Source organism: Oncorhynchus nerka, linkage group LG1 (assembly GCF_034236695.1).
Source record: "Oncorhynchus nerka isolate Pitt River linkage group LG1, Oner_Uvic_2.0, whole genome shotgun sequence".
Lineage (NCBI taxonomy): Eukaryota > Metazoa > Chordata > Actinopteri > Salmoniformes > Salmonidae > Oncorhynchus > Oncorhynchus nerka.
Window position 1 is genome coordinate 36,916,232 of NC_088396.1, and position 19,732 is coordinate 36,935,963.

General features: G+C 42.4%; 1 protein-coding gene across 5 annotated transcripts in view; it reads left to right on the forward strand.

The window, feature by feature from the left end:
- LOC115129786 (unconventional myosin-Ib-like) overlaps nucleotides 1-19,732 on the forward strand; it is a 146,999-nt gene that overhangs the window by 124,402 nt on the left and 2,865 nt on the right. For 3 of the 5 annotated variants that reach the window (XM_065018490.1, XM_065018498.1, XM_029660519.2), the window contains 16 exons: nucleotides 95-295; nucleotides 978-1,204; nucleotides 1,379-1,579; nucleotides 3,164-3,257; nucleotides 4,134-4,283; nucleotides 4,889-4,957; nucleotides 5,061-5,147; nucleotides 5,532-5,618; nucleotides 8,354-8,440; nucleotides 9,556-9,642; nucleotides 10,523-10,597; nucleotides 10,923-11,057; nucleotides 11,319-11,425; nucleotides 11,627-11,759; nucleotides 19,016-19,168; nucleotides 19,480-19,610. In XM_065018490.1, the coding sequence (XP_064874562.1) occupies nucleotides 95-295; nucleotides 978-1,204; nucleotides 1,379-1,579; nucleotides 3,164-3,257; nucleotides 4,134-4,283; nucleotides 4,889-4,957; nucleotides 5,061-5,147; nucleotides 5,532-5,618; nucleotides 8,354-8,440; nucleotides 9,556-9,642; nucleotides 10,523-10,597; nucleotides 10,923-11,057; nucleotides 11,319-11,425; nucleotides 11,627-11,759; nucleotides 19,016-19,168; nucleotides 19,480-19,610 (2,024 nt within the window). The remainder of the gene's footprint in view (nucleotides 1-94; nucleotides 296-977; nucleotides 1,205-1,378; nucleotides 1,580-3,163; nucleotides 3,258-4,133; nucleotides 4,284-4,888; nucleotides 4,958-5,060; nucleotides 5,148-5,531; nucleotides 5,619-8,353; nucleotides 8,441-9,555; nucleotides 9,643-10,522; nucleotides 10,598-10,922; nucleotides 11,058-11,318; nucleotides 11,426-11,626; nucleotides 11,760-19,015; nucleotides 19,169-19,479; nucleotides 19,611-19,732) is intronic. The other 2 variants (XM_065018491.1, XM_065018493.1) reach the window with 2 other exon arrangements.

A 19,732-nucleotide genomic window follows, 5' to 3' on the forward strand; every position in this document is an offset into this window, starting at 1 on the left:
ATTTAGAGTTTATTTTGAAAATTGTATTCTCAGAATAATATGTTAAGAGGAATGTGTTATAATAATCCCACTCGCTCCTCTCCTTCTGTTGCAGAACCAGAATGGTATCCTGGCCATGTTGGATGAGGAATGTCTCAGGCCAGGCACAGTGACTGATGACACCTTTCTAGACAAGCTCAACACCATCTGTGCTGAGCACCAGCACTTTGAGAGTCGCCTCAGCAAGAACTCCAAGTTCCTGACAGACCACAGCTTGCCTCACAGCTGCTTCCGCATCCAACACTACGCTGGGAAAGTAGGGAGGAGAAACACACTTTACATATACTGGGAGACTGTGTGGGACCCAGGGTTGGGGTCAATTCCATTTCAATTCAGGAAGTGAACTGAAATTTCCAAGTCCAATTTTAGGTTTATTTCCTGACTTGACTGAATTTAAATGGATAAATTAACCCCATCACTGGTGGGACCTGAATTAAACTGAATCATAGACATGTATAACCTAGATATGACACACTGGTAATCACTGGCGAGGAGAAAAGATAGGATCAATACTGATTATAGTCACACGAGCAGAGTGGAGAGGAGCGTGCAGATTGGGTTAAGAGCATTACCTGGAGTGCATCACATGCAGTGATTGTAAATAAAAAAATATATCAGTAATGCAGAGGTTTTCCTTGACACATGATGAACCAGAATAGCCCAGAATATATCCTGCTTTAAAGACACTCTGGGTAAATAGACTTATAATCCCCATTTGGTCAACATCCCCCACAAACAGTGCTGCATTTGTATTAATCGGATTCAATCCATGGCAAGTATTTCCCCAGGATGAGTTTAGGATTGACAGTAAAGTACTACTACTCCTCCTCTCTCTGGGTTGTCGTTCTTTTTATGGGGCAATAACAGATTTTCCTGTGCTTCATGTCTGAGTATTTTCATCACTGTCTTAGTGTTTTCATAATTGTCTTGTGGTCTAGGTGCTGTACCGTGTGGAGGGCTTTGTAGACAAGAACAATGACCTGCTGTACAGAGACCTGTCTCAGGCCATGTACAAGGCCACCCACAGTCTGATGAAACAGCTGTTTCCTGAGGGAAACCCTGCGAAGGTCAACCTGAAGAGACCCCTCACCGCAGGCTTCCAGTTCAAGGCCTCTGTAGGGGGACTAATGAGGAACCTGCAGACCAAGAACCCCAACTACATCAGGTAAATTACTGTTCACTCTGAGGATCACATATTCAAAATGAACAGTGTTGTGATCAGAAAAAGTCTAAGATCCTTGGGGCAGTATTCTGAGATCTGTGTTAACTCTGATCAGGTCCAGTGACTACCATTACATGTCCATGCAATAGTGTCTGACTGTCTGTCTGTTCTCCTCAGGTGCATCAAGCCCAACGATAAGAAGGCAGCCCACATCTTCACCGACTCACTGGTGTGTCACCAGGTGCGTTACCTGGGTCTGATGGAGAATGTGCGTGTGAGGAGGGCAGGCTATGCATTCCGCCAGCCCTACGAGCCCTGTCTGGAGCGGTACAAGATGCTCTGCAAGCAGACCTGGCCTCACTGGAGAGGACCCGCGAGGTATGACCTCAGCTCTGCCTTTACAGAAATACTGTAGTTATTTTCTGCCTGTTGGGAATATTTTATTTACCATGTGATGATCATCGAGTAAAAATATCTACCTCTTCCTCAATCAAATCAATCGAATGTATTTATTAAGCCTTTTACATCAGCAGTTTTCACAAAGGGCTTTTACAGTTTCCTTTCCCATGTTTAGCAGTGTTCTAACTGGATAACAATGTAGCAACAGCAGTATAGTCATCCATGGATGAATTGCCCATTCATATCCCACCATGATACAATGATGTCAACAAGCCGTTTTGGGTTGGCTACATCTGGTTGCACTGGGGTGACTATCAGACCATCTAACAGCTCAGCAATTTCCTTTACTTTGTCCAGGGCATGTTGAGGCAGATGCACCAAATTTCTGCTGTGTGCCAATATCACTCGAAGTCATGTTGCATTCACTGTAAAGGTATTAGGGATGGGCACGGTTAATCGAACAGACTTTAGTATTTGGTTACCTGAGCGCACATTGTCTAAATTATCCTTGTGACATTTTTACCGACAAGGATATACCGTGACATTTGACATTATTAATTTAAATAAAACAAACTTTTGAATGTAGTTTTTATAATGGTGCATTGAGCTACTGCAGACTGCCCTGACAACGGTATTTACTTAAAATAGCATTTCCACAATACATGGCCAGATCAATGCAAAACATTCACCAGAAACCCTTTTCAGAATCAGTTCTATCATAGCGTAAATCAGCCTTTTCTTTCGCTTTTGATTTTAGCCAAACTACTGGAGAAAGGTAGTATGTCCGGCCCTGCCATATGCATTTGCATCATTCTGATTGGTCGAGAGTCAAAGCAAAACATTTTCTATTTTTTTTGTTACTCTCCGGATATCTTATGTCATATTTTTTTAAAATTTTATTTAACCTTTATTTAACTAGTCAGTTAAGAACATTCTTATTTATAATGACGGCCTATTCCGGCCAAACCCGGACGACGCTGGGCCAATTGTGCGCCACCCTATGGGACTCCCAATCACGGATGGATGTGATACAGCCTAGATTCGAACCAGGTACTATAGTGACACCTCTTGCACTGAGATGTAGTGCCTTAGACCACTGTGCCACGCTTGAGCCCCAATCACTTGGGAGCCCATATCATTTGAATAGTGAAATAATGACAAATACCTATCCCTAAAATGTATTACATCGATTCCTATCTGATGTGGATTATACACAACAGCATATTTGGTGTCTAGTTTGTGTACTCCTTATATGGTGTGTAAGTGGTTCATGAGGTTACAACATGTTTTCCTCCCACATGTTACTTCAGATATAGACTGTTATCGTCTTAGAATGGCATTCTTGCCGCCTGTGTTCTCTCTGCCTTATCCGATCCATCTACCCTCTGTCTCTTCCTCTCCCTCGGTCTGTCTCTCCCTTTAGTCCCCTATCTTTTGTCCTTTCAGCTTCATCATAACTGTCCCCATGTTGTACCTTTTAATCATGTACATGACACATGTCTAACTAGTTAAGAGAAGGGTCGTAACAGAATAGTCAAGAGCTGTACCTCTGTCTCCTTGTAGGGATGGAGTGGAGGTGCTGCTGACAGACTGTTCTGTTCCAGCTGAGGAGTTTGCCTACGGACGCTCCAAAATCTTCATCAGGAACCCCAGAACGGTAGCATGACATGATATAACATGATATTGCAGAGGCACACCCAGTTGATCTGGACCCTCTTACTGTGTTGGATAGTATTAATGGAGTAGTAGCAGTAACCCTTAACCTTGGAAAGAGCAGCATGCTCTGTAACTGGCATTTGTCCAGTTGTATTAGTACAGAAGATGTAGCCATAGATCATAAATATGAGGAGACAGACTAATGCCAGAATCCAGTTGGCTGATGCTCTCATGTTTGACCTGCGTTAAAAGGCTTCTAGAAGAAGGAAGTCCTGCCCCTCTCTACTAATTACGAGGCTTAACCAACATTATGGAACATTCTGAGAACACATGGCTTCACTTATCCATTATACAGCGGCTCAGATAGGAGCATGTGGGAAAAAAAGGAACATTTAGGCCTAGTCTCCATAGCATCATGGGCTTTTAGAAACTGCAGTGGTGGGTGGAACAACATACTCTTTAGTCAGCCCAGGAGCCAGCCTAAACAAAGCCTGATCTCAAAGGGGTTTGTCCTTATCTTTGATTTACTGTACCTTCTTACCAGATTAGCTAGGTATCTCCATCTCTCAGCTGTACGGTGAAGGTTCAGTCAGGCTGGTGGTAGGGTGGGGTCTAGTCTAGGTCACTGAACTCTCATCCCCTAGATCTGTCTTTGAGGTGGAGGAAATGTTTGGGCACATATAGAAGCCCCTTATCAATCTCAAGATCTTGTGCTGCTTCCAAAACCACACAATATTGTTCCAAAATGGCATCCTGTCTCATTGAACATGTCCGCTCATTCCTAAATTGTACAGACTATGCTGGCGTCCCTAGTATCATAGTACATGTTGATGTTCCTATCATCCTCTTGATGCCCACCCTCTTCCTGTGTCCCCAGCTGTTCACCCTGGAGGAGAGGAGAAGGGCGTGTCTGGAGGACCTGGCCACCCTGATCCAGAAGATCTACCGGGGATGGAAGTGTCGTACTCACTTCCTCCTGCTGAAGAAAAGCCAGGTGGTGGTAGCAGCCTGGTACCGCAGATATGCAGTGAGTTAGCTTGTCTCAACTATGGACATGCAGGCACACACAACTTCAACTTTCCCAAAGTCCCCAGGTTTTCCAGAAATTCTAGTTTGGATGATTCTCAGAATCAGTAGAATCAGTAGGGGAAAGGCAGGATGTTAGTGCGAGTGTAGCATTTCGCTACACTCGCACTAACATCTGCTAACCATGTGTATGTGACAAATAAAATTTGATTTGATTCCTCTCCTATTCATTTCTGGAGCTGTTGTACAGGTGTAGGTTCTTTATTTAACCAGTTTCTCACAGCAGGAAAATAATACTGCAGTAACAGGAAATGTGAATTATTGTGTGGATCATAATTAATGGACATTTATGTGTGGGTTGATACATTTCTACTTAGGGCAAATCAAGTCTGCATTTTTTAAAGTGGAAATTACAAACTTTAGAAGCCTTTTTAAAACTCGAATACACTACAAGTTTACATTTCCTACTATTCAGGAAATGTCATGCAACAGGGTGGTCAAATTAAGTTCCCACATCTGTATTATGCTAGCTATAGATTTTAGATTACTGAAGTTCGAATTTACTTGTCTATTGAGCTCAGTGTCTTTTGCCTTGTCCTGTTTCAGCAACAAAAGAAATATGAGAAGATCAAGAGCGCTACACTAGTGATGCAGTCCTTCACCAGAGGGTGGAAGGTATGTCTATGTCAGCATGCTAGTCAAACACTATAAGAATGCATATTTTTCTTTGATAACATTGCAGTAAAGGAATGTTTTTAAACAAATTGTTTTTCTCCAGGCCCGCAAGATCTTGCGACAGCTGAAATACGAGAAGAGATGCAAGGAGGCAGTGACTACCATTGCAGCGTACTGGCATGGGACTCAGGTACTGGCTCAAACACTACCTAATGGCAACATAACAATTAGACAATGTAAAGATGTGTAGAATGAAGATCTTGGGAAGAAAATTGATGGACTACTGATTATGGGCATCCACTGACTTTTTGCTTTTACAAGGTTTATCTGTGACAGAGCCAGGTAGGGAAATACAGTATTTTAAGACATGGCTCTGCTCAGGTCTCCCAGCTATACTAAAAGCTAAACTAGAGCAATTCCACAGCTTTTCCCCCTCTAGTCGTCTTCTGCTGGCTGATCTTATGACCGCTGCTTTTTATCACTATTTTTCACTCTCTTCCCCCTCTAATTCTTCCCTCATCTCACCCTTCCCTCCCTGCTCCCTCTATCCTTCCACCCTCCTGGCCACCCCCAGGCCCGGATGGAGCTGCGGCGCCTAAAGACGGAGGCACGGAATAAGCATGCCGTGTCTGTCATATGGGCATACTGGCAGGGGACCAAGGTATTTAAGTCTGCTGCCATCGTGTTTTGCCATCCCAGCTGTCCATCATCCCCCATGTCCCGCCCCTCCCCTTGAAACTGACATGGCTCCTCCTCATCCCTCTGTTGTCCCATGGTCCACTAATGTCGCCCCTCGTCTACCATTGTTTGTAACTCATGTTTTATTTTCCCTTTAATAGGTGTAATTTTGTAGGTTGTTGAAAGGGTTACCCAGTAACATATTTTTACCCCTTTAAACTAGAGGTCGACCGATTTTATGATTTTTCAACGCCAATACCGATTATTGGTGGACCCAAAAAAAACGATACAGATTAATCGGACGATTTTTATATAAATTTATAATAATGACAATTACAAAAATACTGAATGAACAATGAACCTTTTTATTTTAACTTAATATAATACATAAATTATATATAGTCTCAAATAAATGATGAGAGTTGTCCAATTTGGTTTAAATAATGCAAAAACAGTGTTGGAGAAGAAAGTAAAAGTGCAATATGTGCCATGTAAAAAAGCTAACTTTTAAGTTCCTTGCTCAGAACATGAGAACATATGAAAGCTGGTGGTTCAATATTCCCAGTTCTTTAATATTCCCAGTTAAGAGGTTTTAGGTTGTAGTTACTATAGGAATAATGACGCGTCGACTATTTCATTTACCTTTGACTATAGGATGTTCTTATAGGCACTTTAGTATTGCCAGACTATTCTCGGGAGTTGATAGGCTTGAAGTCATAAACAGCACTGTGCTTCAAGCATTGCTAAGAGCTGCTGACAAATGCAGTAAAGTGCTGTTTGAATGAATGCTTACGAGCCTGCTGCTGCCACCGCTCAGTCAGACTGCTCTATCAAATATCAAATCATAGACTTAATTATAATAAACACACAGAAATGCGAGCCTTTGGTCTTTAATATGGTCAAATCCGGAAACTATCATTTCAAAAACAAAATGTTTTTTTCGGTGAAATACGGAACCATTCCGTATTTTGTCAAACTGGTGGTAACCCTAATTCTAAATATTTCTGTTACATTGCACAACCTTCAATGTTATGTCATAATTATGTAATATTCTGGCAAATTAATTATGGTCTTTGTTAGGAAGAAACACAGCTCGCAACAAGCCAGGCGGCCCAAACTGTTGCATATACCCTGACTCTGTTTGCACTGAACGCAAGGGATGTGACCCAATTTCCCTAGTTAATATTGCCTGCTAATATACATTTATTTGAACTAAATATGCAGTTTTAAAGAAATATACTTGTGTATTGATTTTAAGAAAGGCATTGATGTTTATGGTTAGGTACATTTGTGCAACAAATGCGCATTTGCAAAAAAAAGCACTTGTTAAATCATCACCCATTTAGCAAAGTTGAAGTAGGCTGTGATTCGATGATAAGTTAACAGGCACTGCATTGATTATGTGCAACGCAGGACAAGCTAGTTAACCTAGTAATATCAAAAACTATGTGTAGGTAACGTTTTTTATAAGATAAGTTTAATGCTAGCTAGCAACTTACCTTGGCTCATTGCAGCCACAAGGTCCTTTTGATACTGCACTCGCGTAACAGGTGGTCAGCCTGCCACGCAGTTTCCTCAATATAATCGGCATCCAAAAAGGATTGTTATGAGATCTTGAAATCGGCCCTGCCGATTAATCGGTCGACCTCTACTTTAAACTATAAACCTCTCTGTGCTAGCAGCCTCTGTTTTTTTTTTTACTGCAATGGAACCTTCCTTACTTCCTTCCTTAGGAACAACAGAAAGTGCTACAACCCACTATTGTCTTGGTCTGTTGTTTTCTTGATGAAGTTTGTCATTGCATTCCGCTGTAATCTCTTACTATGTGAGAGACTTGATGTACAGTAGGCTGCATTAGATAATCAAAATGGGTATCATGTGTTCACTTTGATGCATTAGTTCTGAGAATAGGCCATGCTGAGATTGGACTGTATTCTATCTGCTAGATATCACAATAGAGAGCCACCGTTCATAACCTAGGCCCTTATCAACATAGCACCTATGCTACCATTCGCACTTTATCAATTTAGCGTGACATTCTTTGCTTTAGAGGCCACATATAATCCTTTAAAACGGTCCATGCACAACATGTCATATTTTATGGGCCTTTAACCACGGGATGCAGTCAACTGATGACACAGTACTGCTATCTTTGGAAGACCTCTGACACTATTTTGTATCTCAGCAACATCTTATCTAAAGGCTTTACGGACAAACTGACCAGATAATCATCAAATGCCTTTTATTGACACATTTATCATGTCTGTTACATGACCGACGCACGCTACTAATTGGCCCATCTAATTGGTAGATCTCGTCTCTTAGCCTGGGAAAAGCCCACAGTACTTCCACTGAATCAGAGTGGCGTCAGTGATTTATGTGAGCTGTTCTACTAAAACAGACCATGCCAAGTTCTAATGTGTTATCAAATAGCCATACACAGTAGTCACAAAGTTTACATCAATATATTTGATATTAGATACAATTAACATCTGTCTACATCAGGGAAACCTGGACTTTGTACTAATGGTGCTAATTCCTATCACTCAGTCATAAGCTCCAAAGAGTAGTTAATGTTATCCTTCATTGCCTTAATCTTTCTGCTACTTCATTGTGTGGTAGGCTACACATTCTGTCTGCTTCTTATTGCTGCCAACATCCATCCCAACGGGTATATTCTTTCCAAAACACAAACCATAAACCCCACCACTTCTCCAGGCTCGGCGAGAACTGCGGTTTCTAAAGAAGGAGGCGCGAGAAAAGCACGCTGTGTCTGTCATTTGGGCTGGCTGGCAGGGGACCAAGGTATTTGGAAAGCAGCCTGTTGTCGACAATATCCATCCATATCCCGCCGCTCACCTGCCATTTCCCCATTTCGCCATCAATAAACCCAGACCGATGCCAGACCCCTGCATTAGCTAAACATTGGGCTGAGCAGACCCCAAAAGGTCTCTAGCTATCCTCCCCATTACCACCACCCATCCTGTCTATATTGCATGAAAAGGTGCCATACAAACCCTCATCCAATGTCCCATCGCATGCCAAAACAGAATTGAAATAGGGGGGAAAGTCACCTAACCTACTGGAATGGAACAAGTCCCCTAAGCCCCCCTTCTGGCTCTCTCAGCCCAACTAGGTGCTGTTAGCTAACCTTGAAGGGTTTAATGGAAAAGATCTAGCAATAGATGGTTGGAGGTCTGGTGAGCCTTGGCTCTGGTAGATAATGGACAGGCCTGGGCACTAGGGATGGATGGGGGAGGGGTGTGGTAAAGATAGTCACTTAAGCCTCTTTGCTATGCAGCCTGATGGATTATAGCTGATCCAGACTCAAATCAGGGGAGGGGGGGGGGGCATCACACACAGTGCCTGGAACCTTGAATAGACCCTGTGCCTGCCCTACCCCAAACCACCAACAAACTCCGCTATCCTGGCATTGATTTCTCATCCTTTGTTATCAAAGGTCAGGATGTTTGGGGATGTGGTGTTTCTATTCCTCCCTGAGGCCCAAGCCTCACCTTTTGCATGCTGCGACTCTTTGCTTGCTGATTCCTTGAGGCTTGCAGTGATTCATATTTTTTTCAGTGTGCAGTGTATGGAACCTTGGAGAAACCTGCTGACTGACTTGTGAACTTTGAACTTCGTACTTTGCTCATGCCCAACACAGCCATCTGTTTCAATCAAAAAAGTTATTGCTAATATAGATGTACAGTACATAGACATTTAATAATACTGTAGTCTATTTCATGATAATTGCATTCTTCCCATAGTGGGTTAAATTATCTTCAGGCTCTTAACTAGACCGGGCTCTTGTGTGATGTGTGTTCCTACACAAGGCAGTATCTCCTCCTCCATATCAGTCTCTTATTATTCCCATATTTTAACAATTTTCTTCCCACTCTTTCCTTCCTTCTTCCTGACAGGCACGCAGGGAGCTAAGGTGCCTGAAGGAGGAGGCCAGGCGTAAGCACGCCGTCGCCGTCATTTGGGCCTACTGGCGGGGACTCCAGGTATACCTGCACTCTGCCCAGTTACTCCCTCCTACCTTCCAGCCATTACCTCCTACCTTCCAGCCACTCCCTCCTACCCTCCAGCCACTCCCTCCTACCCTCCAGCCACTCCCTCCAGCCACTCCCTCCTACCCTCCAGCCACTCCCTCTTACCCTCCAGCCACTCCCTCTTACCCTCCAGCCACTCCCTCCTACCTTCCAGCCACTCCCTCCTACCTTCCAGCCACTCCCTCCTACCTTCCAGCCACTACTTCCTACCTTCCAGCCACTCCCGCCTACCCTCCAGCCACTCCCTGCCCTGCCCTGCCCAGCCGCTCCTTCTTCTCCTTCTTCCTCTTTGTCCTCTTCTATATCTACTCCATTATCTCTTCCTTTTCACCAGTATTATTGTAGTCTTGAGTGACCCCAATACTCTCATTAATTGACTGCACAATGTGCACGTCACCTTTGCACATCACAGAGCAGCTCTCCGAACCTGTTAACGATTAACTGACTCCAATCAGTGTGTTTTAAATCTCATTTCAGCAAAACCATTTGGGAGAAAATCCCATTTATGATTAAAGTTGAGTTGAGTGCTCAACAGTTTACATATAATATTTCATGACTTTGTACGTTGGGTTCATTGTTTAACTAACCACATCTGCCTGTTCTAGTGCAGGGTTCTCCAACCTTCCATACTGTAGATTTTTTCTACAACCCTTGATAAGATTCATTGGTTTAATTAAAACTGGGGTTGGAGTGAAAACCTACAGGAGGACATCTCCCCAGGAATAGTGTTGGCTAGCCCTGTTCTAGTGTCATGTCAATCAGTGTTGTTGTGATGTCATGCCTCAAATCAGATCACTATGGTGATGATCATCAGTTGTCTCCTTGGTTATAGGTTCGCCGGGAGTACAGGAAGTTCTTTAGGGCCAACGCTGGCAAGAAGATCTACTGCTTTATCATCCAGAGAATCGTAAGTGAGAGCGTGAATGTAAGCTGGTCCGAGTTGGTAAGACGACCCAATCAGATCTGGGACCAGGCTAACATGAAGGAGCTGTCCATCCCTTTTAAGCACTGATGGACAGTGTTTGTTTGAATCACTAAGGGGACGTTTTCCCAGACACAGATTAAGCCTAGTCCTGCATTAAAAAGCCATTTATATGGAGAATCTCCATTGAACATGTTTCCCGGACAAGGCTTAATCTTTGCCCGGGAAACCGGTTCTATAATGTTCCTGAATTTTAACAGTAATCCAAGTCTGAATGGAAGGTATTGAATATATGCTGGTCTCCCTTTAGATGCAGAAGTACTTCCTGGGTCTGAAGACTACCGTGCCCTCCATGTCACCCATAGACAACACCTGGTCAGCCCAGCCTTACGGCTTCCTGGAGGGAGCTCACACTGAGCTCAGGAGGATCTTCCACCTCTGGAGGGTCAGTTAGTTATTACCTTTGGCAGTTCTTTCAAGTGGTCATCACAGATCCTACAGGTTATTATAAGAGTCAAATAGTATATGACACTACCCAGCGTGCAAATCTGGTCAATATGATGCCATTATAACCAGATTACAACCTGGTTGTAAACTGATTGTATGGATGTATAACCAGTGTTGCACTCTGGCTTTATAGTTTACAGTACGGGGGACATCAATATAACAAACTTCCCAGTGAAATATGTGTATTTTGAATGATCAGTGCAAGAAGCACCGTGGCCAGTTCACAGAGGAGAAGAAGGCTGTGTACGAGGAGAAACTGGAGGCCAGTGAGATCTTCAAGAACAAAAAGGCTCTGTACCCCAGCAGGTATATCATATCGTCATTTTTGATAAATACATTACATCACGTTTGATGTAAAGCTAATGTTGTAAGCTAATGTTCCAAGCAGTGAATCTGGCAAACTAAATCCTCTGAGTATAGTCTATGCATTGTTGCGGGTTCCTCTCTGTTGCGTCCTTCGGTCCATGGAAAGTGCTATATAAAATGCATGCATTATTATTGTTTCAGCGTGAGCCAGCCTTTCAAAGGAGACTATCTAGAGATCCATAAGAACCCTAAGTACCAGAAGCTGAACAGTGCTGTGGAGGAGAAGGTGCTACTGGCTGACGTGGTGAACAAGATAAACCGGGCCAACGGCAAGGCAAGTACCTTTCTCAAAATTACCTTACCTCAGCAAAACCAGATCGACAAGTACATTACATCTGCAAAATCAGATCGAGAAATTCAATACTGAGGCCAATGATTACTTTAAAACAGAGTTTAATGGCTGTGATAGGAGAAAACAGAGGATGGCTCAACAACATTGAAGTTACTCCACAATACTAGCAGAGTGAAAGGAAGGAAACCTGTACAGAATAAAAATATTCTAAAACATGCATGCTGTTTGCAACAAGGCAATAAACTAAAGTAATACTGCAAATAAACTCAGCAAAAAAAGAAACGTCCCTTTTTCAGGACAAAGTCTTTCAAAGATAATTCGTAAAAATCCAAATTACTTCACAGATCCTCATTTTAAAGGGTTTAAACACAGTTTCCCATTCTTGTTCAATGAACCATCAACTATTAATGAACATGCACCTGTGGAACGGTCGTTAAGACACTAACAGCTTACAGACGGTAGGCAATTAAGGTCACAGTTATGGAAATTTAGGCCACTAAAGAGGCCTTTCTACTGACTCTGAAAAACACAAAGAAAGATGCCCAGGGTCCCTGCTCATCTGCGTGAACATGCCTTAGGCATGCTGCAAGGAGGCATGAGGACTGCAGATGTGGCCAGGGCAATAAATTGCAATGTCCGTACTGAGACACCTAAGACAGCACTACAGGGAGACAGAACAGACAGCTGATCGTCCTTGCAGTGGCAGACCACGTGTAACAACATCTGCACAGGATCGGTACATCCAAACATCACACATGCGGGACAGGTACAGGATGGCAACGACAACTGCCGGAGTTACACCAGAAACGCACAGTCTCTCCATCAGTGCTCAGACTGTCAGCAATAGGCTGAGAGAGGCTGGACTGAAGGCTTGTAGGCCTGTTGTAAGGCAGGTCATCACCAGACATCACCGGCAACAACGTCGCCTATGAGCACGAACCCACCGTCGCTGGACCAGACAGGATTTGCAAAAAATGCTCTTCACTGACGAGTCGTGGTTTTGTTTCAACGAGGGTGATGGTCGGATTCATGTTTATCGTTGAAGGAATGAGCGTTACACCGAGGCCTGTACTCTGGAGAGGGATCAATTTGGAGGTAGAGGGTCCGTCATGGTCTGGGGCGGTGTGTCACAGCATCATTGGACTGAGCTTGTTGTCATTGCAGGCAATCTCAACGCTGTCCAGTACAGGGAAGACATCATGTGATACCCTTCCTGCAGGCTCATCCTTACATGACCCTCCAGCATGACAATGCCACCAGCCATACTGCTCGTTCTGTGCGTGATTTCCTGCAAGACAGGAATGTCAGTGTTCTGCCAAGGCCAGCGAAGAGCCCGGATCTCAATCTCATTTAGCACGTCTGGGACCTGTTGGATTGGAGGGTGGAGGTTAGGGCCATTCCCCCCAGAAATGTCCAGGAACTTGCAGGTGCCTTGGTGGAAGAGTGGGGTAACCTCTCACAGGAAGAACTGGCAAACCTGGTGCAGTCCATGAGGAGGAGATGTACTGCTGTACTTAATGCAGCTGGTGGCACACCAGATACTGACTGTTACTTTTGATTTTGACCCCCCCTCCCCTTTGTTCAGGGACACATTATTCCGTTTCTGTGGAACTTGTTCAGTTTGTCTCAGTTGTTGAATCTTGTTATATTCATACAAATATTTGCACATGTTAAGTTTGTTGAAAATAAACGCAGTGAGAGGACATTTCTTTTTTTGCTGAGTTTACATGTGGCAATATGAAGTTTTGGATTTGCCCCAAACATAACACAACACATTACTGAGTACAGCGGTCTCTATTTTCAAGTATAATGGTGGCTGCATCATGTTATGGGTATGCTTGTAATCATTAAGGACTGTGGAGTTTTTCGAGATGAAAAATAAAGTGAATGGAGCTAAGCACAGTCAAAATACCGGAGTCAAATCTGGTTATCTGCTTTCCACCAGCCACTAGGAAATGAAGTCCCCTTTCAGCAGGACAATAACCTTAAACACAAGGCCAAATCTACACTGGAGTTGCTTACCAACAGTGAATGTTTCTGGCCGAGTTACAGTTTAGACTTAAATCTACTTGAAAATCTATGGCAAGACCTGAAAATGGTTGTCCAGCAATGATCAACAACCAATTTGACAGAGCTTTAAGAATTTAAAAGTATAATGGGCAAATGTTGCACAATCCAGGTGTGGAAAGCTCTTAGAAACTTGCCCATTAAGACTCGGAGCTGTAACTGCTGTCAAAGGGGCTTTTACAAAGTATTAACTTGTGTGAAAACGTATGTAAATTAGATCTTTCTGGGGGTTTTTTTATTTTTAAATGTGCAAACATTTCTAAAAACATGTTTTCACGTTGTCATTAATATGAAGTATTGTGTGTAGATTGGTGAGAGAGAAATCTGTTTGAATTTCGGCTGTAATACAATGTAGAATAAGTCCAAGGGTATGAATGCTTTCCGGGGGCACTGCATGTGTATATACTGTATTCTAGCCATGACAACTGCTGTACAAACAGTACATTTGCTATTCAATTACTGTCTATGCACAATATTCATATACACGCTACACTCAGTGGCCCGTTTATTAGGTTCTCCACCCCGTTAATGAAAATGGCTTGCTCCTACACACAGTGAGTCATGTGGCCGTGGCTTGCTGTATGAAGCAGGCAGACAGACATCGAGACATTCAATTACTGTTTGATTGAACGTGGGCAAAATGAGTGACTTATGCGACTTTGAGCATGGTATGATCATCGGTGCCAGGCGCGGCAGTTCCAGTATCTCCGAAACTGCTGGCATCCTTGGCTTTTCACGCACAACAGTCAGTGTCTAGGGTTTACAGAGAATGGTGCGACAAATTAAAAGTTCAGTCAGCGGCCATCCTGTGGGCGAAAACAGCTCATTAATGAGAGGTTGAAGGAGAATGGCAAGAATCATGTAAGGTAACAGCCAAATAATGGCGCAGAATGGCATCTTGGAACTTATAACTCATCAGTACATGTCAAGGATGGGCTATTGTAGCAGACGACCACTCCGGGTTCCACTCCTATCAGCTAAAAACGAGAAGAAGCGGCTCCAGTGACCACACGATCACCAACACTGGACAATTAAGGAGTAGAAAAACATCACCTGGTCCGATGAATCCCAGTTCCTGTTGCGTCATGCTGATGGCAGAATCAGGATTTGGCGTAAGCAGCATGAGTCCATGGCCCCATCCTGCCTGGTGTAAATGCTACAGGCTGGTGGTGTAATGGTGTGGGGATTGTTTTCCTGGCACACACTAGCTCCCTTGATACCAATTGAGTAATGTTTGAACGCCACACCATGTAGAATCCATGCCCCAAGGAATTCTGGCTGTTCTGGAGGCAAAGTGGGGTCCGACCCAATAATAGATGGGTGTACATAATAAACTGGCCACTGAGTGTATATTTATATTCTGGACTCATTGCTCATTCTGTTGTGTCGTAGCCCTTACACTCATACCCATAGATGGGTTGCCAATTACAGGTTTGGAAACTGGTGAGTGCATAAATTGGAATGCAATGACTGTGCAGTAAGATGCTATACGTGTCAGAGCTCAGGGTTTCTTCACAGCTCTGTATGGGTTTCGACTGACAGCCATTCTGAACTTGAATGCTGTGCGTGACAAATAGAAAACAACTACAAGTTTGCTTGCTCTAGTTCTGCAACAGCACAGCTAGGAGAGCTAAAAAAAGCAACCTAAAGTTGTATGACTCAAAGAAGAGTCTTCAAGTTCATTGAAATTACTTTGGAACTGTGCACACTTTGTAGAGTTGTGTGGCCACTTGGAAACACCAGTTAGTTCTCTCACTTAAACCATTGTCATTGTTGTCTTATGTTGCACCTACCCCAAATTTTTCTCAAATATTCTTATGTTACTGAATGTATTTTCAAATTTCATTATCAACAAGTGCATTGAGTACAGTAAATGTAAAATGAACATAAAATCAGCAGTGTAATGTTAGGATTCAGTCTTGACAGATGAACTGTCACCTTTAAATATTTCCCATCTCTTAACTGTTCCCTTTTTCTACCATGGTTATGCATATGCTTTCCATATTTCTTCAGCAACAAACATTTAAATTTAGACCTATGCATATAGGCCGATTCCCATGAGTGTAAGGGCTTATTTTCTTGTTCTTTTGTAAATCTAATCAAATCAAACTTTATTTGTCACATGCGCTGAATACAACAAGTGTAGACATTACTGTGAAATGCTTACTTACAAGCCCTTAACCAACAGTGCAGTGCAAGAAGAGTTTACCAAGTAGACTAAAGTAAAAAATAATAATAAAAATTAACACCATAACGAGGCACAGAGTCAGTGTGCGGGGTACAGGTTAGAGGTAATTTGTACATGTAGGTAGGGGTGAAGTGACTATGCATAGATAATAAACAGCCATTAGCAGCGGTGTACAAAAGAAGTGGGAGGAGAGGGTCAATGTAATAATCCGCTGGCCATTTTATTAATTGTTCAGCAGTCTTATGGCTTGGAGGTAGAAGGTATTAAGGAGCCTTTTGGTCCTAGACTTGGCGCTCCGGTAATTTTTTGGATTGCTGCATTGTTGGAGCTAGAGACATAAGCATTTTGCTGCAGCTGCGATAACCGTATTACCGCCACACCGGCTGTCATGAAGGCAGTCAAATTTCACATGACCATTTAGTCACGGTAATTAGGCTTCTCCAAGCGCTGGTGCTGGTCATTAGTAACTTACCAAACTTGCTAACTACCTGGTACTCGGCACTCTATTGTCCCTATAATCACTCTGACATCAATGCAAATGTTTTCGAAAATCTAATCATATGTTGCACAACATTTGCAATTGCGGGAGAAAACCAAGTGATGGCTGTTAAGAAAAATACGAGGATCCCATCAGCTTTCTATAGTCTATGCCTACTATATTTTTCTCAACATTCCTAATTTTAAGCACATTGCTTATATTTACAACAGGAGTATTGCCTACCTGGCTGGCATGAAAATGAACCACTGGGAAAAGTGTCCTCCATTTGCTATTTAAGTGCATAATGTACGTATTTGTTCCCCGCTGCCCCTGTTTCAATAGAAGTGCATAATACTGGTTCATTTCTACATCAAAATAAATGCCACATATATTATTTGGTATCTGAAAGACCAGATTAAATCAAGAATAGTTTGATGGGTGAAAATATTAGCTTATCACTTGTGAATTATATATTGTCACTTGTGAATGATGCCCAGCATAAGAAACTATGCCTTGTTTTTGTACTTTTTCAAATCATAGTCGCATACCTCATGTAGCCTAGCCCCACACACCTCATGTAGCCTAGCCCCACACACCTCATGTAGCCTAGCCCCACACACCTCATGTAGCCTAGCCCCATAGGCCTATGTTTTACGAATGTTTACCTAAAGTGGCCAGAAAAACATCTTCAAATTTAAAGACATTAATCCACTTTACAAGGGGTGTAGAGCCTAACCAATATATATAAGCAGCACATGAGTTTCAACTTTGGGGAAGAACATTTTCACCATAAAAATGCACCTTTATAATAAAAGCATTACATGCATAATTGCATTTGTGGTCACTTTTGATAATGGTGTTTTCCTGCTAATAGAACATTTGCGCTTATAGCCTAGTACCATGTGTGCATTGCTGCGCCTATAATGTGAAGAAATAGCCTAATAGTTGACCAACATTTTAAGCTGAACATTGTGATCTGTTGCGTCAGCCATATTGCATAAACATGTTTTTTGATGCAAGTGGTTGTATTCATTTGAGATCGATTTAATCTCACAACTGTCGCAGACTGTTTGGAATATTTCTTTCTGGCACAAAATGGGATAGATCAACTTTTTTACTATGGTGGTTGTAGATTGACATAGGCTAGTGCTTTTGTTGTTCGTTAGGCCTACTCATCTGTTTGGCTGACAAAAGGTAAATGTGGACAGTTCTTCCAATGTCTTCAATATGCGCCTCGGAATTGTACAAAGGCCACACGTAAGTTGTATGTCTGTCTTCACTTTTAAGTGCTTGTCAAATTGTGAATGAGAGACTATTGGAGTGCGCAAAAAACAAAGCAGCGCTCATGCCTTTTCAAGCAACTTTAACCTTTATTTAACTAGGCAAGTCAGTTAAGAACAAATTCTTATTTACAATGACGGCCTACACCGGCCAAACCCGGACGACGATGGGCCAATTGTGCCACCGCCCTATGGGACTCCTAATCACGGCCGGTTGTGATACAGCCTGGATGCAGCCTTGTAATGTATTGAAAATCAAAATATATAGCCTGAAGTTTGTAGAACAACTAAAGTTACATCAATAACTCTAAATTAAGCATAAAGGGGTACCTATTTCTTTGTTAACTGCTCTAAACAGAATAGTGCGGACTCCTTCAAATCGTTTGGAGGAAATATTTATATTTTATTCAGCTTTGTTCAATTGTATTCTTCATACTAATAAATAATATAAAATAATGCCACGGAATTATAAGTAAATCTTGTCTACTTAATTAACTAATGTAGCCCACAGCCATTTGGCATAGCCACATCAGGACCTAACATAAGGACAACTCCGAGTATGCTATTATTTTCTACTAAAATAGACATTTTCTTCAAATCATGCTTCTTTAGACCTAACATAAATAATGGATTTATTGTGACGGTGTAGGCTATATTATATGGATGCATTAGACCTTTTAAAATGGCTTGCATGTGTGGATGTCAGGAGATGCTGAATGTGTTTATGTTAATTAATGATAAATTACCGTGAGACCGACCAGTTATTTGCTTAACAATCACCGGCTGACAATTTTGTGACCACTACAGCCCAAGGGCACACGTATATTGTGACCAATAAACACTGATTTGATTTGACCTTGCCTCAGAAAAATCTATCACCTTTGACTGAAGCCTGAGGGGGTCAACAGTCTGACAGGCCTGAACAGGACTGTATTACAGTTCATATGGCCCAAACTCATCAGTCAATTCTATATTATAAGAGGATATCTGTAGCTATACTTTACAGTAGGAAAACGTATGTTTTACAGATACAGCCTACCTATTGTTTTATACCACTATCACCAAGAATAAATGCTATTTTTACGATAAAGGTGTTTATAGGTTTTAGTTATTACTTTATTATGATTTTACCATGCACTTTCTGGGTAAATAACCATTTCTGTACCGTAAAAATAAACTGTTGTCAAATTCTTAGGGTTTTAAACCTAGCCTCTCGTTGTTACAGGGGTCACCAAGGCTCTTCTTGCTGACCAAAAACAACTTTGTCTTAGCTGACCAGAAGACAGGCCAGGTGAAGGCCAGCGTGCCGCTGCCAGACCTCACCAGCGTGTCGGTCAGCACTCAGAGTGACGGCTTCTTCGCCCTCAAGCTCAAAGAGGTGATGGAGGCAGGGAGCATTACTCCATCTGCACTGTGATGCACTTACACATGGACATCCACCTAGCTAACTAACCAGCTGGTAAAGCTGGTTGAAATGAACCTGCTTTGCTTGCTGCATATCAACTGGTTGCAAACTGATTCTAATGATGGCATTTCAACCAGTTTTACCTGCTGTGTATCTAGTTGTAATACTAAAGTTCTGTTTTTTTAAACTTTTAATGTACCAGTAAGGTGCTAATCATGGAAAGATTGGGTAGGCATATTGACTTTGAAATTATTAACACTCTTCTCTGTGTGTTTAACCCATAGGGCTCTGCTTCAGCTGCCAAAGGTGACTTCCTGCTAAACAGTGAGCATCTTATTGAGATCATCACCAAACTCCACCGCACATGGACCACTGCTGCAGACAAGGACCAAATCAACATTGATATCTCAGACGAGTAAGAGAGACTTTACATTGCAGTGCTGTTGTTGTTTCTCTTCGTCAAGTGTTTGTGATGTTTCTCGTCATGTGTTTGTGATGTCTTGGCAACTGCTACAGTTATTATCATGTTTTCACAAA